The sequence below is a fragment of the Gopherus evgoodei genome, chromosome 13 (assembly GCF_007399415.2).
Source record: "Gopherus evgoodei ecotype Sinaloan lineage chromosome 13, rGopEvg1_v1.p, whole genome shotgun sequence".
Classification (NCBI taxonomy): domain Eukaryota; kingdom Metazoa; phylum Chordata; order Testudines; family Testudinidae; genus Gopherus; species Gopherus evgoodei.
In genome coordinates, this window is record NC_044334.1 from 15707568 (window position 1) to 15723270 (window position 15703).

The following is a 15703-nucleotide window of genomic DNA, read 5'->3' on the forward strand; positions in this document are numbered from 1 at the left end:
GTGAAAGACAGACCTATGCAGCTGCCAGTGGGCAGGGGCAGCTCTAGGTATTTTGCCACCCAAGCATGGCAGGCAGGCTGCCTTTGGCGGCTTGCCTGCGGGAGGTCCCCGGTCCCACAGATTTGGCGGCAGCCTGCGGGCGGTCCGCCGAAGCCGCGGGACCAGCGGACCCTCTGTGGGCATGCCGCCGAAGGCGACCGGCAGAGCGCCCCCTGCGGCTTGCTGCCCCAGGCACGCGCTTGGCATGCTGGTGCCTGGAGCTACCCCTGCCAGGGTGATTTGCATAAGACTGCATGTGTGATATATTTAAAAAGAAGGGTTTGATTCCTTTAAATCCTAATCAGCTGGGTGGGAATTTCTTGGTTATATCTTTTTTGTTAGAAAGAGAGACTCCAGATAGTTAATGGAGGACAGTCTCAGGCTTCTCAAGGTGCGTGATCGTGCACGAGAACTAACTAGAAGTTCTATCTATAGAATTAAAAAGATCTTTTTTCCCCACAAAGGGCTGGATTCAGACCTAGCGTAAACCCGTCTAACTCCACTATATTCAGAGGAGTTGCACTCACTCCAAGCCTAAATTTGGCCAAAAGTTAAATGATTTAACAGCTTGCTTAGCTCAGAATTGATTTACTCTATTAAGCAGAGTGAGGGTAGGCAGAAATACTGTTCCTCACTTTATGAATAATGATCCATGTTCTCAGTTCCTAAAGAGGAGCTGTCACTTTCCCTGTATTGAGAGATTGCTTTAATGAGCAGAAGGTCCTGCTCTGTCTACCTAATTCTCTGAGAAGACTATGCAGTTATCATAATTTTCCTTTAATTCAGACTACTGTGGTCTGAAAATCATCCATCTGTGCAGCTTATACAGCCAGATCATTAGAAAGATATTAAAAATATTCATCCGCCAATGTCTTCCAAGGCTAAAGATTTTGCAGAATAAACCCACAAACTAATTTTCTTTCTCTTTCTCATAGATTTAGTTTAGGTGCTTTGGTGTACATCTGCAAGAATTATCTGTAGCACTGGGCTGCATTGTTGTTGCTAGGGGAGATTTTGATGCGCTTGGGAGCTGATTCAGTGTCAAAACAACTGCCAAACTTTCCTATTCAGATTGAAGTTGGGTTTTTTGGAATTGAAGGAAGCTTTAGTGATAATTCAGTGCTCTTTCTTCAAGCATTAGCTGTACACAGAACTTTGGACAAGTTTCTAGTTCCAGAAACCCATGAAACAAAACAGTCCTGACACACCACTTTGACATCATACATCACCTTCTGCATGAGGCAGAGCTAGTCTGCTAACTGGTGTGGGTTTAAGAGTAGATTCTTATTAAATAAGAGGGCTGAGAGCCTCAGGCCTTTTACACCATCTCCTGCAAACATGTCTATGCTCAACTCTCAACTTGTGCCTTAAATACATGTTGGGGCACTGAACCCATCAGAGAGAACACAAGAACAGACAAGAACTTGACACTAAGAAAGTAGTACATTTCTAGAATTCTGTGTTACCTATCTAATCCAGGATGATCAGTATGGAACCCAAGTCACTTGGGAAGATGCATCCTTCCTCCCGAAAGTGGGAAAGTTTTCCACTCTCCTTTATTTCCAGCAAGAGATTCCAGACTCATCTTGGATCTCAGAAATCAAAGAATGTGTATGTTGAAATTTATTTGTTAGCCAGGTTAATATGTCCTGAAGATTGTCTAACAACTTCAGTTCCCAGTGAGACTTCTAATGCTGACTGTGAAAATGACCACTGTCTGTCAGGGCAAGATTACTTCTGCTAATGTGTCCTGTCTTACTTTAAATCCAGGAGTCAATTATGTGGTGGTATAGAGGAATGCAGTTAACAGGTTTTCAGAGTACATAATGTAATTAACAGTTGTTGGGTAGTAGAAATACTGAGAAATCTATTATGAAAAACTTTATGGAGGATAGGATTCAGCCTAAAATAACAGGCCTCAATGACTTCAGGTTCTGATAGCATTAACATGTATATGTGCCGCTCTAAACTTTTGTTTGACTTTAAAATATCCTAAAGCAGGTTTGACTCTTTTTCATGGTGGTGTACTTCTGAGAGCAATTCTAAACGTTTTTGTTTTTATTTCAGGAAATTTAATCACATTTGTGAACAAACACGTTTCAAGAACTGAACTTTCTGAAATTGAAGCTGTCTGAATATTTGTAGTCTTTAGAAAGAGGATGGAAGCCCAAAATACTGATCACATAGGAAATGTTTTCAGGGGATTTTCATTATTCCCTCACAGCAGGGAGTTAATAACTTTTTCATCAGGTACTCTGGTGTGACCTTTTTAATTTGTAGAGTTTAACAGTTATATATGAGTAAGTGAGAACCTTTTGAAAGAAAATCTGACAAGCATTGCATTCCATCCTCATTATTACAGTGTTACTATTTCACTATACTTAAATCACGTAATAGCAGCCATACATTGGAGGACCTAACAATAATCAGTAAGGAGTGTATTTGCACTAAATGTGTCTGAAAATAAGAGAAACCTTTAGATTAAAATGGAAATGCTCTGTATTGGTAACTTAATATCAAAGGAGGAAACTCAACACATGTTAAGACTTGTCCACTGCTGTCTTGTCATTAGAATTGCAGTTGGGTTGGAAATCTATTAAAGTTCACTTTCACAAAACAGGAAGGTGATCTGGTATATGTTCATCAGAATGGTTTTTTGTTAATTTTTTTCCCTACTCATTAAACAAAGAACGGCTTCAGTTTACAGCTCCAGATCAGAACAGTGCTTTCCAGGAACGCTATAAAGGAAAACATTTTTTTAGCTTAGTAATATTGATTTTTTTTACCATTAGAATTAAATAACTCAAACAGTTGCACAAATATTTACAAATCAGACTCAAATTTGGGATAGTAATTGCTTATGAACAAGCTTCTGCTTTTAATAACTGTTTAGCAATTTTATATTAAACTAAACCATTATTGACATAGAGCAGACAGTAAGACAAGTTGGTGCGATTTTTTAAATGTATTTTTTGGTGTGATGTACGTTAGCTAGGCATGTAGTTTTTATCTTGCAGCTGTGCTCTAGTGTGTGCACATCGGTAAAAGCATAGAAAAGCTGCCACTTCAACAGAATATAACAGATTTACAAGAAAGAACAAATGTTACCTACGAAAAGGTCCACCACAGATGAACTTTAGCAATATGGAGAAATTCTTTTGATATGGGGGAGATTTTAAGGGGGACATTGGTGTCTCTAACATTTTGAGTATGTAGACTTAATTTTTCACTCATCTATTTTTTGCTTAATTGTGTTCAGAACATTTCCTGAGCATCATAAAAATGTGATGTAGTCATAAATATTTCCTAGTCGTCTGGCAACTAATGTTCATATGCTTGACTTGGACCAGCTTTTCATAAGTATCATACCCAGAGAGCAAAGTAGAATGGGAAGAAAGAGTACAAAGTTACCTCTGTATATATCATGTTTTAGGTATGCCTTATTTTGCAAGCAAGATTTATACTTCAACATGAAAAAATACACTCTGTGCTATGTGTTATAGTGCAGCACAGGATGATGTAGCATATTATATCTGTTAGTCAATTAATAAAAAAAAGTACAATACTGCACATGTTAATATAAATGCTAGTTAAAAATAATAGATTTCTGTTCATATTTTAATTTTAAGAGTAGATGTAACAGTGATGGGTCTGTTGGTAATATCCATAATGCTGTTAAAAGTACACTTGGGTGTGGACTTCTCTTCCTAATCTCTGGGCATTTCCTCCTGTGAGTAGGGTTGAAATCAGATCTGGAATAATACTTGAAACTTGTTAACAAAACTTTCTGTCTACCTTTTACTATTACTAACAATGTTCTGTTGCATCTGTATTCATATTTTATGTTTAGAAAGATTGATTTTTTTTAATGGTTATTATATCTTCTCAGGACAGCCATTCCCAGCTGTTTGGTCTCCATTTCAACACTGGCTGTGCATGTAAGCAAATTACATGTATTTGTGGAAAGAGAGCCTTTGCACATTACATGTAGAAATGTGCTTTGCATTCTCACTCACTACTTTCCATGCCCCACATTGGCTTTTAGCATAGACTTGTCACTATGCTAACGTTCAAGTCCCAAATGTGCGGAATTTTTTGTGGATTAAGAATAACGTCTACAACCCTATGTATAACTTCTTTTGCACCTGCACAAGCCGTTGGGACGTATGTGACATTAAAAATCTGCAACAATCTCAAGTACTTGACATCCAAACTACCTGTATAGTAGAGGTTCCTTATATACCTTTTATGTACCCCTCTCTTCCCCCCCTCCCCAATAGAGAATAAATATGCCTTTCTATGCATAGGGGGTTGAAGTAGTGCAATGGAATGAGAAGTTTTTTGTGATTATATTGTACTTGGAAGAGCTGAGAGATTAACTTGCAAATGGGGAAGGTGAATGAATCCTGATCTTTATATGCTCTTAAGTAACTAAGAGCATCTGTCATGGGTATTACATACTCTTATACATTAGTCCTTTTAAAATGTATGGTTGCCAGGTGATATTTAGATAATGTGATAACTGTATAAACTATACTTGATGTAATTGTTTAAATACTGTAAAGGTGCACCATATTTTTAACCTGTCTAAAGCATACCCCCACCCTCTTTATAAGAGACATTTGGGAGCTGAGCATGGAACCTTGTAGAATAGATGTTGTGAAAACAAGAGGGATTATGATAGGGCTTAATGTAGTGGTGAATAAGATACAGTCTCCTTCTGTGAGAAGGTTCTTTTATAAAGAAGGTGGAATGCAGTTCTTCCAATTCTTTTTGTGATTACCTGGACTAAAAAGTTATTAAAAAAATTACCCACTGAAGCTGTCTATTTCCATTTCATCTGTGCTGTTCAATCTCTCCTCACCACAATCTGTACATAGATGATATTGCGCACACCACCTTCTCACGTTCAGTCATATTGCCCATGATTTGAAAGTTATTGAGTTTTTACATCAAAATACCAGACTTTAAACTCTTAATAACTGACATGAAGGTATTACCTGGAGAGAATCCTTGTCTTTGGCATGTGAGAGATCTGGCTTAGCCTCCCTTACATACCTGTCAAAATAAATTTGCAAAGGATCTCCAATCTCTCTGCAGGATTTATAACAAATGAGCTGCACTTCACCTGAGTCCATTGTACTTGAAAGTAACCACGCAGACATAACTCTTCTTTTAAATAAGAAAAATTCTATACAAGGGACAGGAGCAAAGAGTTTTACCTCCTTTTGTAGAACTGGATTTTCTTCTAACTTCGTGCAAGAGTATCTAGATACTGTGATCACTGTCATTCTAAAACTGCTGACAGTACTAGAATAAGATTTAACAGCAGGCTACAGAAAATGAATATTGCAGTATTAAAAGCCAGTCTTGATAGTCTAGGTTATATGTACACATGAAAAGATTCCGAATGGCTACTACAGATGGAGAAGTTAAGTCTGTTGTAGAAAGTTGCATACTTACCAACTTGGAAAAACTTATTCACACCAGACTTCATTTGACTATTTGATGAAAATAGTAAAGCCAGTCAAAATTGTTATAGTTTCACGTTTTAATGAGTTAGGATCTTAGCATTTCTGAATTCTTACAGTTCTCACACTAAGATGGAAATTGAAATCCTTTAATATTGTAGCTAATCCTTACTGCTGTTTTTTAAGCCAGCTGTCATTCATTCTTCAAACTAAATTGAAAAAACATTAAAACCCAAACTTTAAGCAATATACAGTGAAAGTATAATCCTGCTCTGTAAGCTGTAAGAATAAGAGACTTGTAGACGTTCAGACCTGTAACTGCTTTGGATGTTCTACCAGCATTGGTGGGTTTAAGTACTGTGTATTCTGTTTTAGAATGGACTGTCTTGTATTTAACACAATTTAAAAGGAAGCAGTCAATTTTTGGTCTTGCCAGAGTGAAGTCCTGTCACTTGAACAGCTGTAGCATCATACAGGCAGCTCTGCTTTACCCTGCTTATCCATTGTGGAAGGAGTACCTTATGAAGTGGAGTGAAAGAAAAGAGCAACATTTAATTTTAGGTTTTAGAGTGTTCACATCTGTCCACGAAGCACTTACAGTCATTGTTACTCTTGGTCATCCTTACTGTGGGTTGGATTTCAGTCAGTGAGTGGGTAGTTTCCATTACAGTTCTCTGAGCCATCTAGGCCTCCATAATTTACACCTAAAGTGAGATTGTGCTCCCCTTAAAGTCAATGAGGTTGGTCTTTGGCTATGAGTAATAAATAGTGAGATGGCTATACTAGTAAAAACACACACTGTAATTGTTAGTGCAGTAGTTTTCAACTTTTAAATGGAGGCTTTAGTTTAGATGGCTTAAACTAGTCCTTTTGGATTTTTTTTCTTTTTGAAGTGGGAATTGGGGGAGTTCGCGCTGTGAGAAGAGGATCACCACCAAACCACAATCATTTATGCTTCCTGACAAAACTTTTCTGGAAAGAGGTGTTATTTCATGCTGTCTATCCTCTTGGGGAAAAAAAATTTGCAGCACAAGGACTGTTTGCTTATTCCCCTGCTTTCAGTATTGCATTTGAGCAGTTCAGAGAATGTGCCTGGTAGTTTTCCTGCCTTTTTTGCCTTAGTTATTTTCCTGCCTTTCTGTATCAAGTGTGGGAACAGAGGCCCCAATTACAATGTCAGGGACCAGCTTCTGAAGAAAACTAACTTAAGTTATTTCCTTTGGCATATTTCAGATCATCTTGCTTTTTTTTATGGTTGGCTATTCTGACTTTCAATGAGATAATTTCATCCCTAAGCTCGTTAGTTGCTATAGCATTTTTTGTAATTCATTTTCTAAGGGCGCCATATGAGATTTAACATCATACATTTCCAGAAAGGCCATGAATGTTTTTTGAAATTTTAATCTCCCAGTCAGCTATTTCTTTCAATGCTGATGTTACAACTGCTTGGATGGGTTAAATGACCCCATTGGCTTGGGTCTTGTCACCTTTCTTTCCCCTTTAATTGTTTACATTTTATCCAAACAATTCATTCTAGCTTTTTAACAAACTCTGTGAATTTATTAGAATATTTCAAATGTTTTGATAAGTGAAATCAAGCCAAACAACCATCTTGCTGCAAACTGTTTTTCTACTTTGAGGGAAAAAAGCAAATATAAGCAACAAAATTAACATTGGTTAATTGACTGGGTTTTATAAAATGACTGAAAGGAAAGTAGGTTTCTGCTAACAAACTGACTGCATCTTCCTGCCCAATCAGCTCCCTGTATTAAAAATTCTACATACTAAGTGTAGTGGATATAAGTATTAAATGCTTCTTTAAAACACAAATCTAAATCTTCAAGTTTAGTACAACAGTAACTGCATATTTGACCCTGCTAGGTGTTTAATTCCCTTAAACTTCTCCTTGCCATTTTAGCTACCTATGAGTAGTTGATTGCTTCTGAAGAAAACTAGTGCCCTGCAACCTTGTTCTGCTATATGGTGGTAGGGTCGCTTCAGAGAACTGCTGCTACCTTGCTCTTGCTACCAATGAGCAAAGCCAGGCCCATGCCTTCTTTTGAAATCCTGTTACTGCCAATTAGCTAACATTATGGGTGAGGGGGGAAAGGTGGAAGGAACTACCGTCTTACTGCGTTTCTGATACGGACACTATAGCTATAACACAAGCCAAAGATATTTCTAATCAAATATAAGGTGAAATATAGAAAGGCTTTCATATCAGTTTTACACACTACAGTAGAATCCCCAAATTATGAAATAAGTGTTATTAACTGATGAGTCAACCACACACCTCATTTTGAACTGGAAGCACACATTCAGGCAGCAGCAGAGACCCCCCCCCAAAAAAAACAAAAAAACAGAAAAAGGAATGCAGTACAGTACTCTGTTAAATGAAAACTACTAAAAACAAGGGGAGGGGGAATTGACAAGGGAAGGAAACTTTTGGTGCTTGTTTCATTTAAATTAAGATGGTTAAAAGCAGCATTTTTCTTCTGCATAGTAAAGTTTCAAAGCTGTATTAAGTCAATGTTCAGTTGTAAATTTTTAAAAGCATAATCATAATGTTTTGTTCAGAGTTATGAACATTCTCCATTCCTGAGGTGTTTGGAACTGAGGTTCTATTGTGCTTTTCTAGGTTTTAGATTCATAATCTCTTGATACTTTTTCCCACGTAATTGTTAAATTACTTCCCTCTTCCTGTTAGCGGTTTTTAACCTACTGTACCTAAGAAGAGTTCTATATAAATAAGAACATTAATTACAACTGCAAACTGATGAGCTTGTTTTAAAAGTAAAATGGGTCACAGGGGACAGGTTTAAATACTCACGATAGTTGAGTGCGTTTTTGAACCCTGGCCCTTTTTTTAAAATATAGGACTTTAATGCACTTTTAAAAGAATTTCTTACAAAAGCATTACTAATTTGCTCTTTTTTCTGTCTTGCCTAGCTGTGCTGTATGCTGTTAGTTTGCTCAGTTGAGTGAGAATTTGGATGAGTCTGGTGTTTTGTGTCTAGTCTGATACACTTTCAGATACAATGCTGATGGGTGCAGCATAAGAATATGAATAGAACAGGCAGCTTTGAAAAGCAGGCATATATGCTTTTGGAATAGGCTAGCTGTAGCTATGTCAGAGGTAATCTACCATAATGGTCTGGAAGCCAGTTTTTGGGGCAGGTACCTTTGTTAAAGCCTGCCTCTGCCATTTCCTTGTCCTTGCTGTGCCTCGGTTTCCTCATTTACAAAGTGGAGTAACATCTGTCTAAGTGAGGTGTCGAAGACTAATTTTTTTTTAGAGTTGGTAAGAGGAAGGGCCAAGTTATGTATATTGTACACAAACTCTTCAGTCTGTGTACCATGGAGACTTTTGTCTTTTACTAATCCTAGCTTATGGGTACCACAGAGAACACTGTACAACTTTCCTGCACCAGCAGCCTTCATACTTTTCTAGATAAATGCTACCCCTGTGATGTTCAAACAGTTTTTCAACAGAAACATGGGAATGTTGCCTGGGGGAAATCCTACAGTCCAATAACAGCGGGCTTGGTTTTTAGTAGGAAAGCAAAAATGCAGCCATACTTTTGAAACCAAGTTTAATATAAGAATCTGTATATTGTGGAACTGTTTCTGATTCTAGCTTTTTTTCCTATATCCCACTGTCATAGGGTGTCCGGCGCTTCTAAAGTTTGCAGCAGCAGCTACAGCTAGTCTGAAAATAAATATATATTGAAGATTGTGATACAACTTTGAAGAAAGGGAAGGTCTAGTATGTATACTATCCATGCTGGAGACCTGCCCTGCATCCCACCCGAGTTTGTTCTGAGGCGGTTAGTGGCTGTGTACCATTGTAGTAGGTATTATGGAGGTAGCACATGCTGTCAGTGAACATGAGGGATATATTTTATACAGCAAGATGCAAGTGTGAGACTTTCCCTCCTTTGCTAGCTCTGGTGAAAGGCTTAGGAGAAGGCAGACTGTCTATTCTTTGGCTACAGGGATAGCTAGGACAGGAAGTGAGTGTGGAGAATGTGGGAAATAACCTCATCTTAAGTAATGTAACTGGATAAACAAGATGTAAGGATATAAATCCTTTTGCTTCAGGGCATTAACTCAAGGGGGCTGGGGAAAAGCTTCTGTGATGAGCACATTATGCAAGAACTATTCATTATAATATTTCTTGATTTCTCTGCAGGCTCTGGTCCTGTTGAAGACAAGTTACTAGCATAGCTGTTCATAGATTCCAAGGACAGAAGGGACCATTGTGATCATCTAGTCTGACCTCCTGTATCACATAGGCTATAGAACTTCCCCAAAATAATTCCTAGATCATAATTTTTAGTAAAAGCATCCAGTCTTGCTTAAATTGCCAGAGATGGAAAATCCACCAGGACTCTTGATAAACTGTTCCAATGGTTAATTGCTCTCGCTGTCTAAATTATGCCTTATTTCCAGTCTGAATTTGTTCAGCTCCCATTTCTAGCCATATTCCCTCTATCTGAGGCAGTATAGTAGTTACCAATTACTCAGGGGAGCACAAGTCATTCAGTTCAGTCTTACAACACAAAAAGCAAGCAATAATGCCAAGGCAGTTTATTCAACTAAAGAAATTCATACATTAACAAACACTCATTGGAAAAAAAACAACCTTCATTCTCCCTCTCCCCACCCAAGCAATTATCGAAGGTAACTGGTCATGAGTGTTTTCCAAAAGTATTTTTTTTAATACTTTCATATTTATTTTGCAAGTTGAAGTCTAAAAACAACAAAGCATAATGATGCTGCATTACAATGCAAGTGTTACATATGAAACTCAATACATAGGGAAAGAGTTCATTAAAATATATAGAGCGCTGCAGATTTCTTTCTAAGTATATTAGCTCTTCCCTTTAGTTCTTGTAACATTAATTAAAAAAAGCTGAAGCTAGAATTTTATGCTTTAAAATTCAGCTCAATGCAGGCTGGCAGTAATAAGAATTAACAGAAACCTGCTTGTGCAGTTCTGTTTAAAAAAATAAGTTACTATGGGATACTCTCTTCCTCCTCAACCAGTACCATATGCAATGCTTCTATTTCTACACATAAAACATGCTAGGCAAAACTAAGACCATGTGTTGTACAGCTCAGACATTAATAGGTGGTAGATGGAAGCTGGAATAGCAGGTGAGATCTTAAATAAATCAGGGCCAAACTGGGGTTAAATATTTCAAGAGGCAGGCTTAGATGTCTGGGCATAGAAATATTAAGATCACTCATTTGATTCCTAGTGTTGTGGACACAGGGTAGACTGCATGAAGATTTTTCCCACCTTTGGCATCTGTTTATCACATATTTGGAGACCTCTATCCATTTTTAGAACAGCTTAAACCAGCTGCAGTCACATAGCTCTATGTGACACAATCCTTTCAATTAGGAAAGTGAAATGCTTTTAGTTGCGGGGTAAGTATGCAGACATTTCTTGCTAAGACAGGAAAATAACAGTGGGAGGCAATTAAAATACGGATTGGGTTATTAAAGGCAATCGAATTACCAGTCTTCCCTTTGGTTCAGTCTTCCATTTCATGTGCTGGATTTGTAATCAGGGTGGCATAGCTACTAAGGAGTTCATTTCAAAAGAGGGCTATGAAGTCTGCCCAACTTAGTTTGCTTGTTGTTGTTGGTTTGTTTTTTTTTAAGGCTTGCCTGCTAAAGGAAGTAATTCTGCAGTCAGTATGCATTACCAGCAATAGCTGGTTGTTACAGTATTAAAACAATAGCAGCTGCAAGCATCAGGATGCTGAAAGACTTTATTGCTAGTGAATAGTATTTTTTGTATTCACCCTCCTATTGCCATGAGGGGTGCTCCCTTAATTCTTCAGACCTACACAGTGCTAGCCAACAGTGTAGAAATTTTAACAGGGTTAATATTGGAAATTAGTATTAATTATTTTGATAGCATCAGACTGAGTGCGCTCTTGTATTGTGCTTTTACCACTCTAAACTGTTAGACTAAGGTCTACATGTGCCCTTTAATGCTAAGGAAACAGCAAAGACTGATATGAACAAGACTGTACTAAATTGGAGAGGTTACCAACTATTTAAAACATTTTACTTTATATATAGTATACATAAACATGCAAGTCCAAATTCTACTCTTGGATAGCTGGAGGCAACTTCAGTTGACATCAGTAGGGATTATGCAAGTGTACCTGAGAGCAGAATTTGGTTCATAACATGTAGCAAAGAGTAAGGTGACACCACAGTGACCCTGAGGACTGGTCTGCATTCCCCACCATGTGCCATAAAGTAATCACTCAGATCATTTGTTTTCCTGTAGTGTACCAGAACACAGTTACTCAGTATTAGACTCCTTTTTAGAGGAGTCACTTTATCACTCTCTTCCATAAGCCACAATTAAAATTTCATGTGGGAGAATGGAACTGAGAACAAGATCATGTCGTGCACATTATTAGGCCCAGCTGATCATGAGAAAAGATGATTTTGTTTTGTGCTTTGCTAGGTTACCTTTTCCCATAACTCCAATCTGCTGATGGGAAGAAAAAAAAGTTGTCTCTGTCCACACTTGCTACCCTCCATAGGCACAGCAGCTTCTTCTCCAGCAGAAAAGTGAACAGCTATGGTCCTTATTGCAGATTCCTTTAGTCGCTCTGGAAGCCTCATTGAACCGATGTTTGACAGAGTGTATGAGCACTTAAGGAATCAAAATTCCATGGTGACTCAATTGTATTGTTATCTGCACTAGGCAAGCTGCACTGGCCGTTGGAAGAGCTATCGGTCTTCATGTGATTGCCATATAAATTGGGAAACTTTTCCCAAATGGGGAGATCCAACATGAAATTGGGAGGCCTGCCTGAGCTGTCTCCCTGAACACTCAAGACCACTGGTGGTTTATCAGGTATAGCCTTCACTGAAGCATATACAACATTTTGCTCAGACAGAGTATCTCTACACTGACTAAAGTGCTCTGCGAGGACCAGAGGCTGCTGGTCATCCCCTTCTTCAGAAATAACAAAAGCTGGTTTGGATTTGTCCATTTCTATTGAGAGCTCCTTGGTTTTTGAACAGTTGATTAAGTTGCTTTTGAGACCAGGGAGGCCATGGCTTTGGTTATCAAGTGGAGGTGTCACCCCCACGTGTCTCGAGGGATCCAAGGGCCTCACCTCTTTGCACTCAGGGGAGCTGGTTAAAAACCCAAAGTAAGGGTTCCCAAACCTGGATTTCTTCAAGCTGGAGGAGCTCAGTTTCCCCTGCCTTTGTGCAGATTGGGTTTGTGGGTATGATGCAGTGCGGATGGACGAGTCAGAATAAACAATATCTGAGATTCCCTCTATCTCAGTGGCTGAAATTACTTTTCTGGTTGTTACACTCTGGTTTCTTGTGGATGTAGAAAGACCCTACCAAAATAATAATAAAGTTAATAAACATACTTTGAAAAGTAGCAATCTAGAAAACTTTTAACCTCAGGGAATTTAGAACTGAAATTTCATAGTGCACTTATCATGACCAAGAGGCTACATGCTTCCTTCCCTTCTCAAAAAGCAGTACTTTCTGCATGGGAAGATACAGAAGCATCATGTTAACTTTATAACAAACACTCTTAGTTTGACATCTGCAGAGTCAATCAGAGAGAGAGCTAGTCATCATGAGTCTATAGATTCTTTGCCGTACAATACTAATATGTCAATTAAAAGAAACCTAAGATATAACCCTAAAAATTATGCAGAATGACTCAAGGTGATCCATTCTGAAGAAATAATTTGTAAGTTTAAGGGAAGATAATCTTTTATCCAGATGCTTAGCCCCGGGAGTTGCAGATTCTCAGTGCTGCAAAATCAAGCTCCAGATGATGTATATTATGGTAATGTGAACTAACAGTCTCCATCTCTCTCGCATGTGTGCACACACCCATTCAGGGCCTTGGACCTTTTCAGCTGACATACTCAACACATGCACAAGGGAAAGGCAGAAGAGCGGGAAGAGGAGTTCTCATCAAAAAGTAGGTGGGTCTTTATATTGCACAAAGTGCCCCTTTGGAAGTAGTCTGTAATGTTGTTAGGAGCACAATGCCTGAATCCCACACCTTCCCTTCTTGTGGATACTTACGCTGCTGTCTACCAGTTTAGTGAAGGGGCTGTTAGTGGTCCAGCTATACCATTTTTTCTGTAACTGAGGTAACGGAGTCAGTAAGTCATGAAATGTGCGGGCGCTCCATGTCCGTTGCCTTGGATGATGGTTCTCTGCCTGTGTGTTCCCTTTATCCACAGTACCTGCTCCTGGAGCCATATGATCAGAAGTCAGCCAGTCTGACACAGAAGCTGGACTTGTGACACTTCTCTTTAGGTTTTTGTCCTGAAAAACAGAGAGATTTTTCAACATCTTCAGCCAAAGGTCTCAAAAGTACTTTACATGCAAAGGCCCTAGTGGCACTTAGAAACATTGAGCTATCTGTGAAAGTGACCCTGGTTCTTTAAACACATCTTTTCTTGGGACAAGATAGGTCAGTGGGGCAGCTTGTACAGCACCTGCCTAACATATGCCAGAACAGAAAGCATTAAACCCACCAGGTTCACTATTGCCTCGTCCTGCCCACACAAGAAAAGTTTTACCTTTATTAGCCAGTTTCAAAATATCCCCCACTCAGCTAGAAAACCCTAACATGCCAGAGAGACTCCCACAGTCCTCTCAAGCAAACGCATTAGGGCCTGTTTACATCTCTCCATGGCGATATTTACCAAATAGCCACCTTCTCAGAATCTTTATAATATTTAAGGATTAATTATTTCTATAACAATTAATTTGATTATTTAAATCCAATCCAGTGTGGAGACTAATTTGTTGATTTTTAAGCTTGATTTGGTAGTTGCATTACTTTATTTTCATTTTAATATGAGTAATGTCAGCTTGCCTTTGGCGCTGTGTTTTATTGAAGTCATTATTAAGAGTTTTAATAAGATGTATACAAAAAATATGGAGTTGGATTTCTTTCATTAAGCAATGTGAGTGCAGAACCTTTGAGGATCTGATGGATATCAGCTAGTCAACCTAAAGGCCTGACCAGCTCCCCTCAATCAGTCTTTGGTTCTCACAGGTCTCTTGATCTAAAACCATGAATCTTAATGACCTGTGCTAAAAGTCTTAAGTTTTTTAGTCAAAGGCTTCTGTAGTCTTCCCCAGTATTTGGCACTGGTCTCTGAGAGATCCCCACCGTGACACGTTTTAGGAAGGCAGCAAGCCAGTCCCTGCTATCAAAAAGATTGAGAAACACTGGTCTAGCCAATAGAGGGAGACAGATCCACATTTTAAGATCTACTCTATTTATAGGCCGAATTAAATAAGATCAATAGAGAGTACAATGCATGAGAAGGGATGGTGGAGTGAAGGCAATAGACATAGGGCTAAAAGTGGTTATATAAATAAAGCAGTCACATGGTTTCCTATAGAAGTTGTCTATATGCCCTATATTGTCCCCTGGAACCAGGAGCGGCGCGAGGGTTTTTGGCACCCTAGGCACAGAGCTGGCTCGCAGGCTCCCCGGTCCCGCGGCTCCAGTGGACCCTCCGCAGGCGTGCCTGTGGGAGGTCCACTGGAGCCGTGGGATCAGCGGACTCTCCGCAGGCACGCCTGTGGGAGGTCCACCGGAGCAGTCTGCCACCCTCCCAAATCCTGGCACCCTAGGCGACTGCCTAGGTCGCCTAAATGAAAGTGCCGGCCCTGCCTGGAACACACGTACAGGATTCATTGTCTCCACTCTTTATCAGTTCTCTCCCTCAGGGCCTGCAGAGTAGTTCCTCTACCCTCCCTTCATCTTAACAAATGTACTGAGACACTGCAGAGAAGTTTGCTTGCTCCCCCAGAACATTGCCTGGATGTACCCTTGACTCCCAACAGTGGATTAGCTCCTGGGGTGTGTGTTTAAATCCAACCTATCATTGCCCCCTCACCAGCAAATCTCAGGCTCACACTCAGTGGGAGGTTTGGGAGCTGCTGGCCAACTACTATTTCTCAGTAAAAGGATTTAGATAATCTTTGTATAAAGCTTCTTATGATCCGCTGTGTCTAGACAAGCATTTCGGTTGAGGTGAGTGAGTCTGGAATCCTTGTCTACTATAAAAGCTCAAGCTTTCACACCTCCATAAACATTAGGATAATGTCAGAGTAAGAGCCAAGAAAGTAGCTGCATGCCAGTGGATAACAAC

At 39.2% G+C, this 15703-nt stretch overlaps 2 protein-coding genes across 11 annotated transcripts in view; one reads left to right on the plus strand and one right to left on the minus strand.

Annotated features, from left to right (window-relative positions):
* Positions 1 to 4859, plus strand: part of CHFR (checkpoint with forkhead and ring finger domains) — a 35230-nt gene extending 30371 nt beyond the window's left edge. For 4 of the 5 annotated variants that reach the window (XM_030582687.1, XM_030582686.1, XM_030582689.1 and 1 more), the window contains one exon: positions 2107 to 4859. In XM_030582687.1, the coding sequence (XP_030438547.1) occupies positions 2107 to 2149 (43 nt within the window). In that variant the 3' untranslated portion in view covers positions 2150 to 4859. The remainder of the gene's footprint in view (positions 1 to 2106) is intronic. The other variant, XR_004002964.1, reaches the window with a different exon arrangement.
* A 5226-nt stretch (positions 4860 to 10085) lies between these two features.
* Positions 10086 to 15703, minus strand: part of LOC115661122 — a 45074-nt gene continuing 39456 nt past the window's right edge. For all 6 annotated transcript variants that reach the window (XM_030583297.1, XM_030583296.1, XM_030583299.1 and 3 more), the window contains 2 exons: positions 13611 to 13856; positions 10086 to 12901 (listed from right to left, as the gene is read on the minus strand). In XM_030583297.1, coding sequence (XP_030439157.1) covers positions 12164 to 12901; positions 13611 to 13856 — 984 coding nt within the window. In that variant the 3' untranslated portion in view covers positions 10086 to 12163. The remainder of the gene's footprint in view (positions 12902 to 13610; positions 13857 to 15703) is intronic.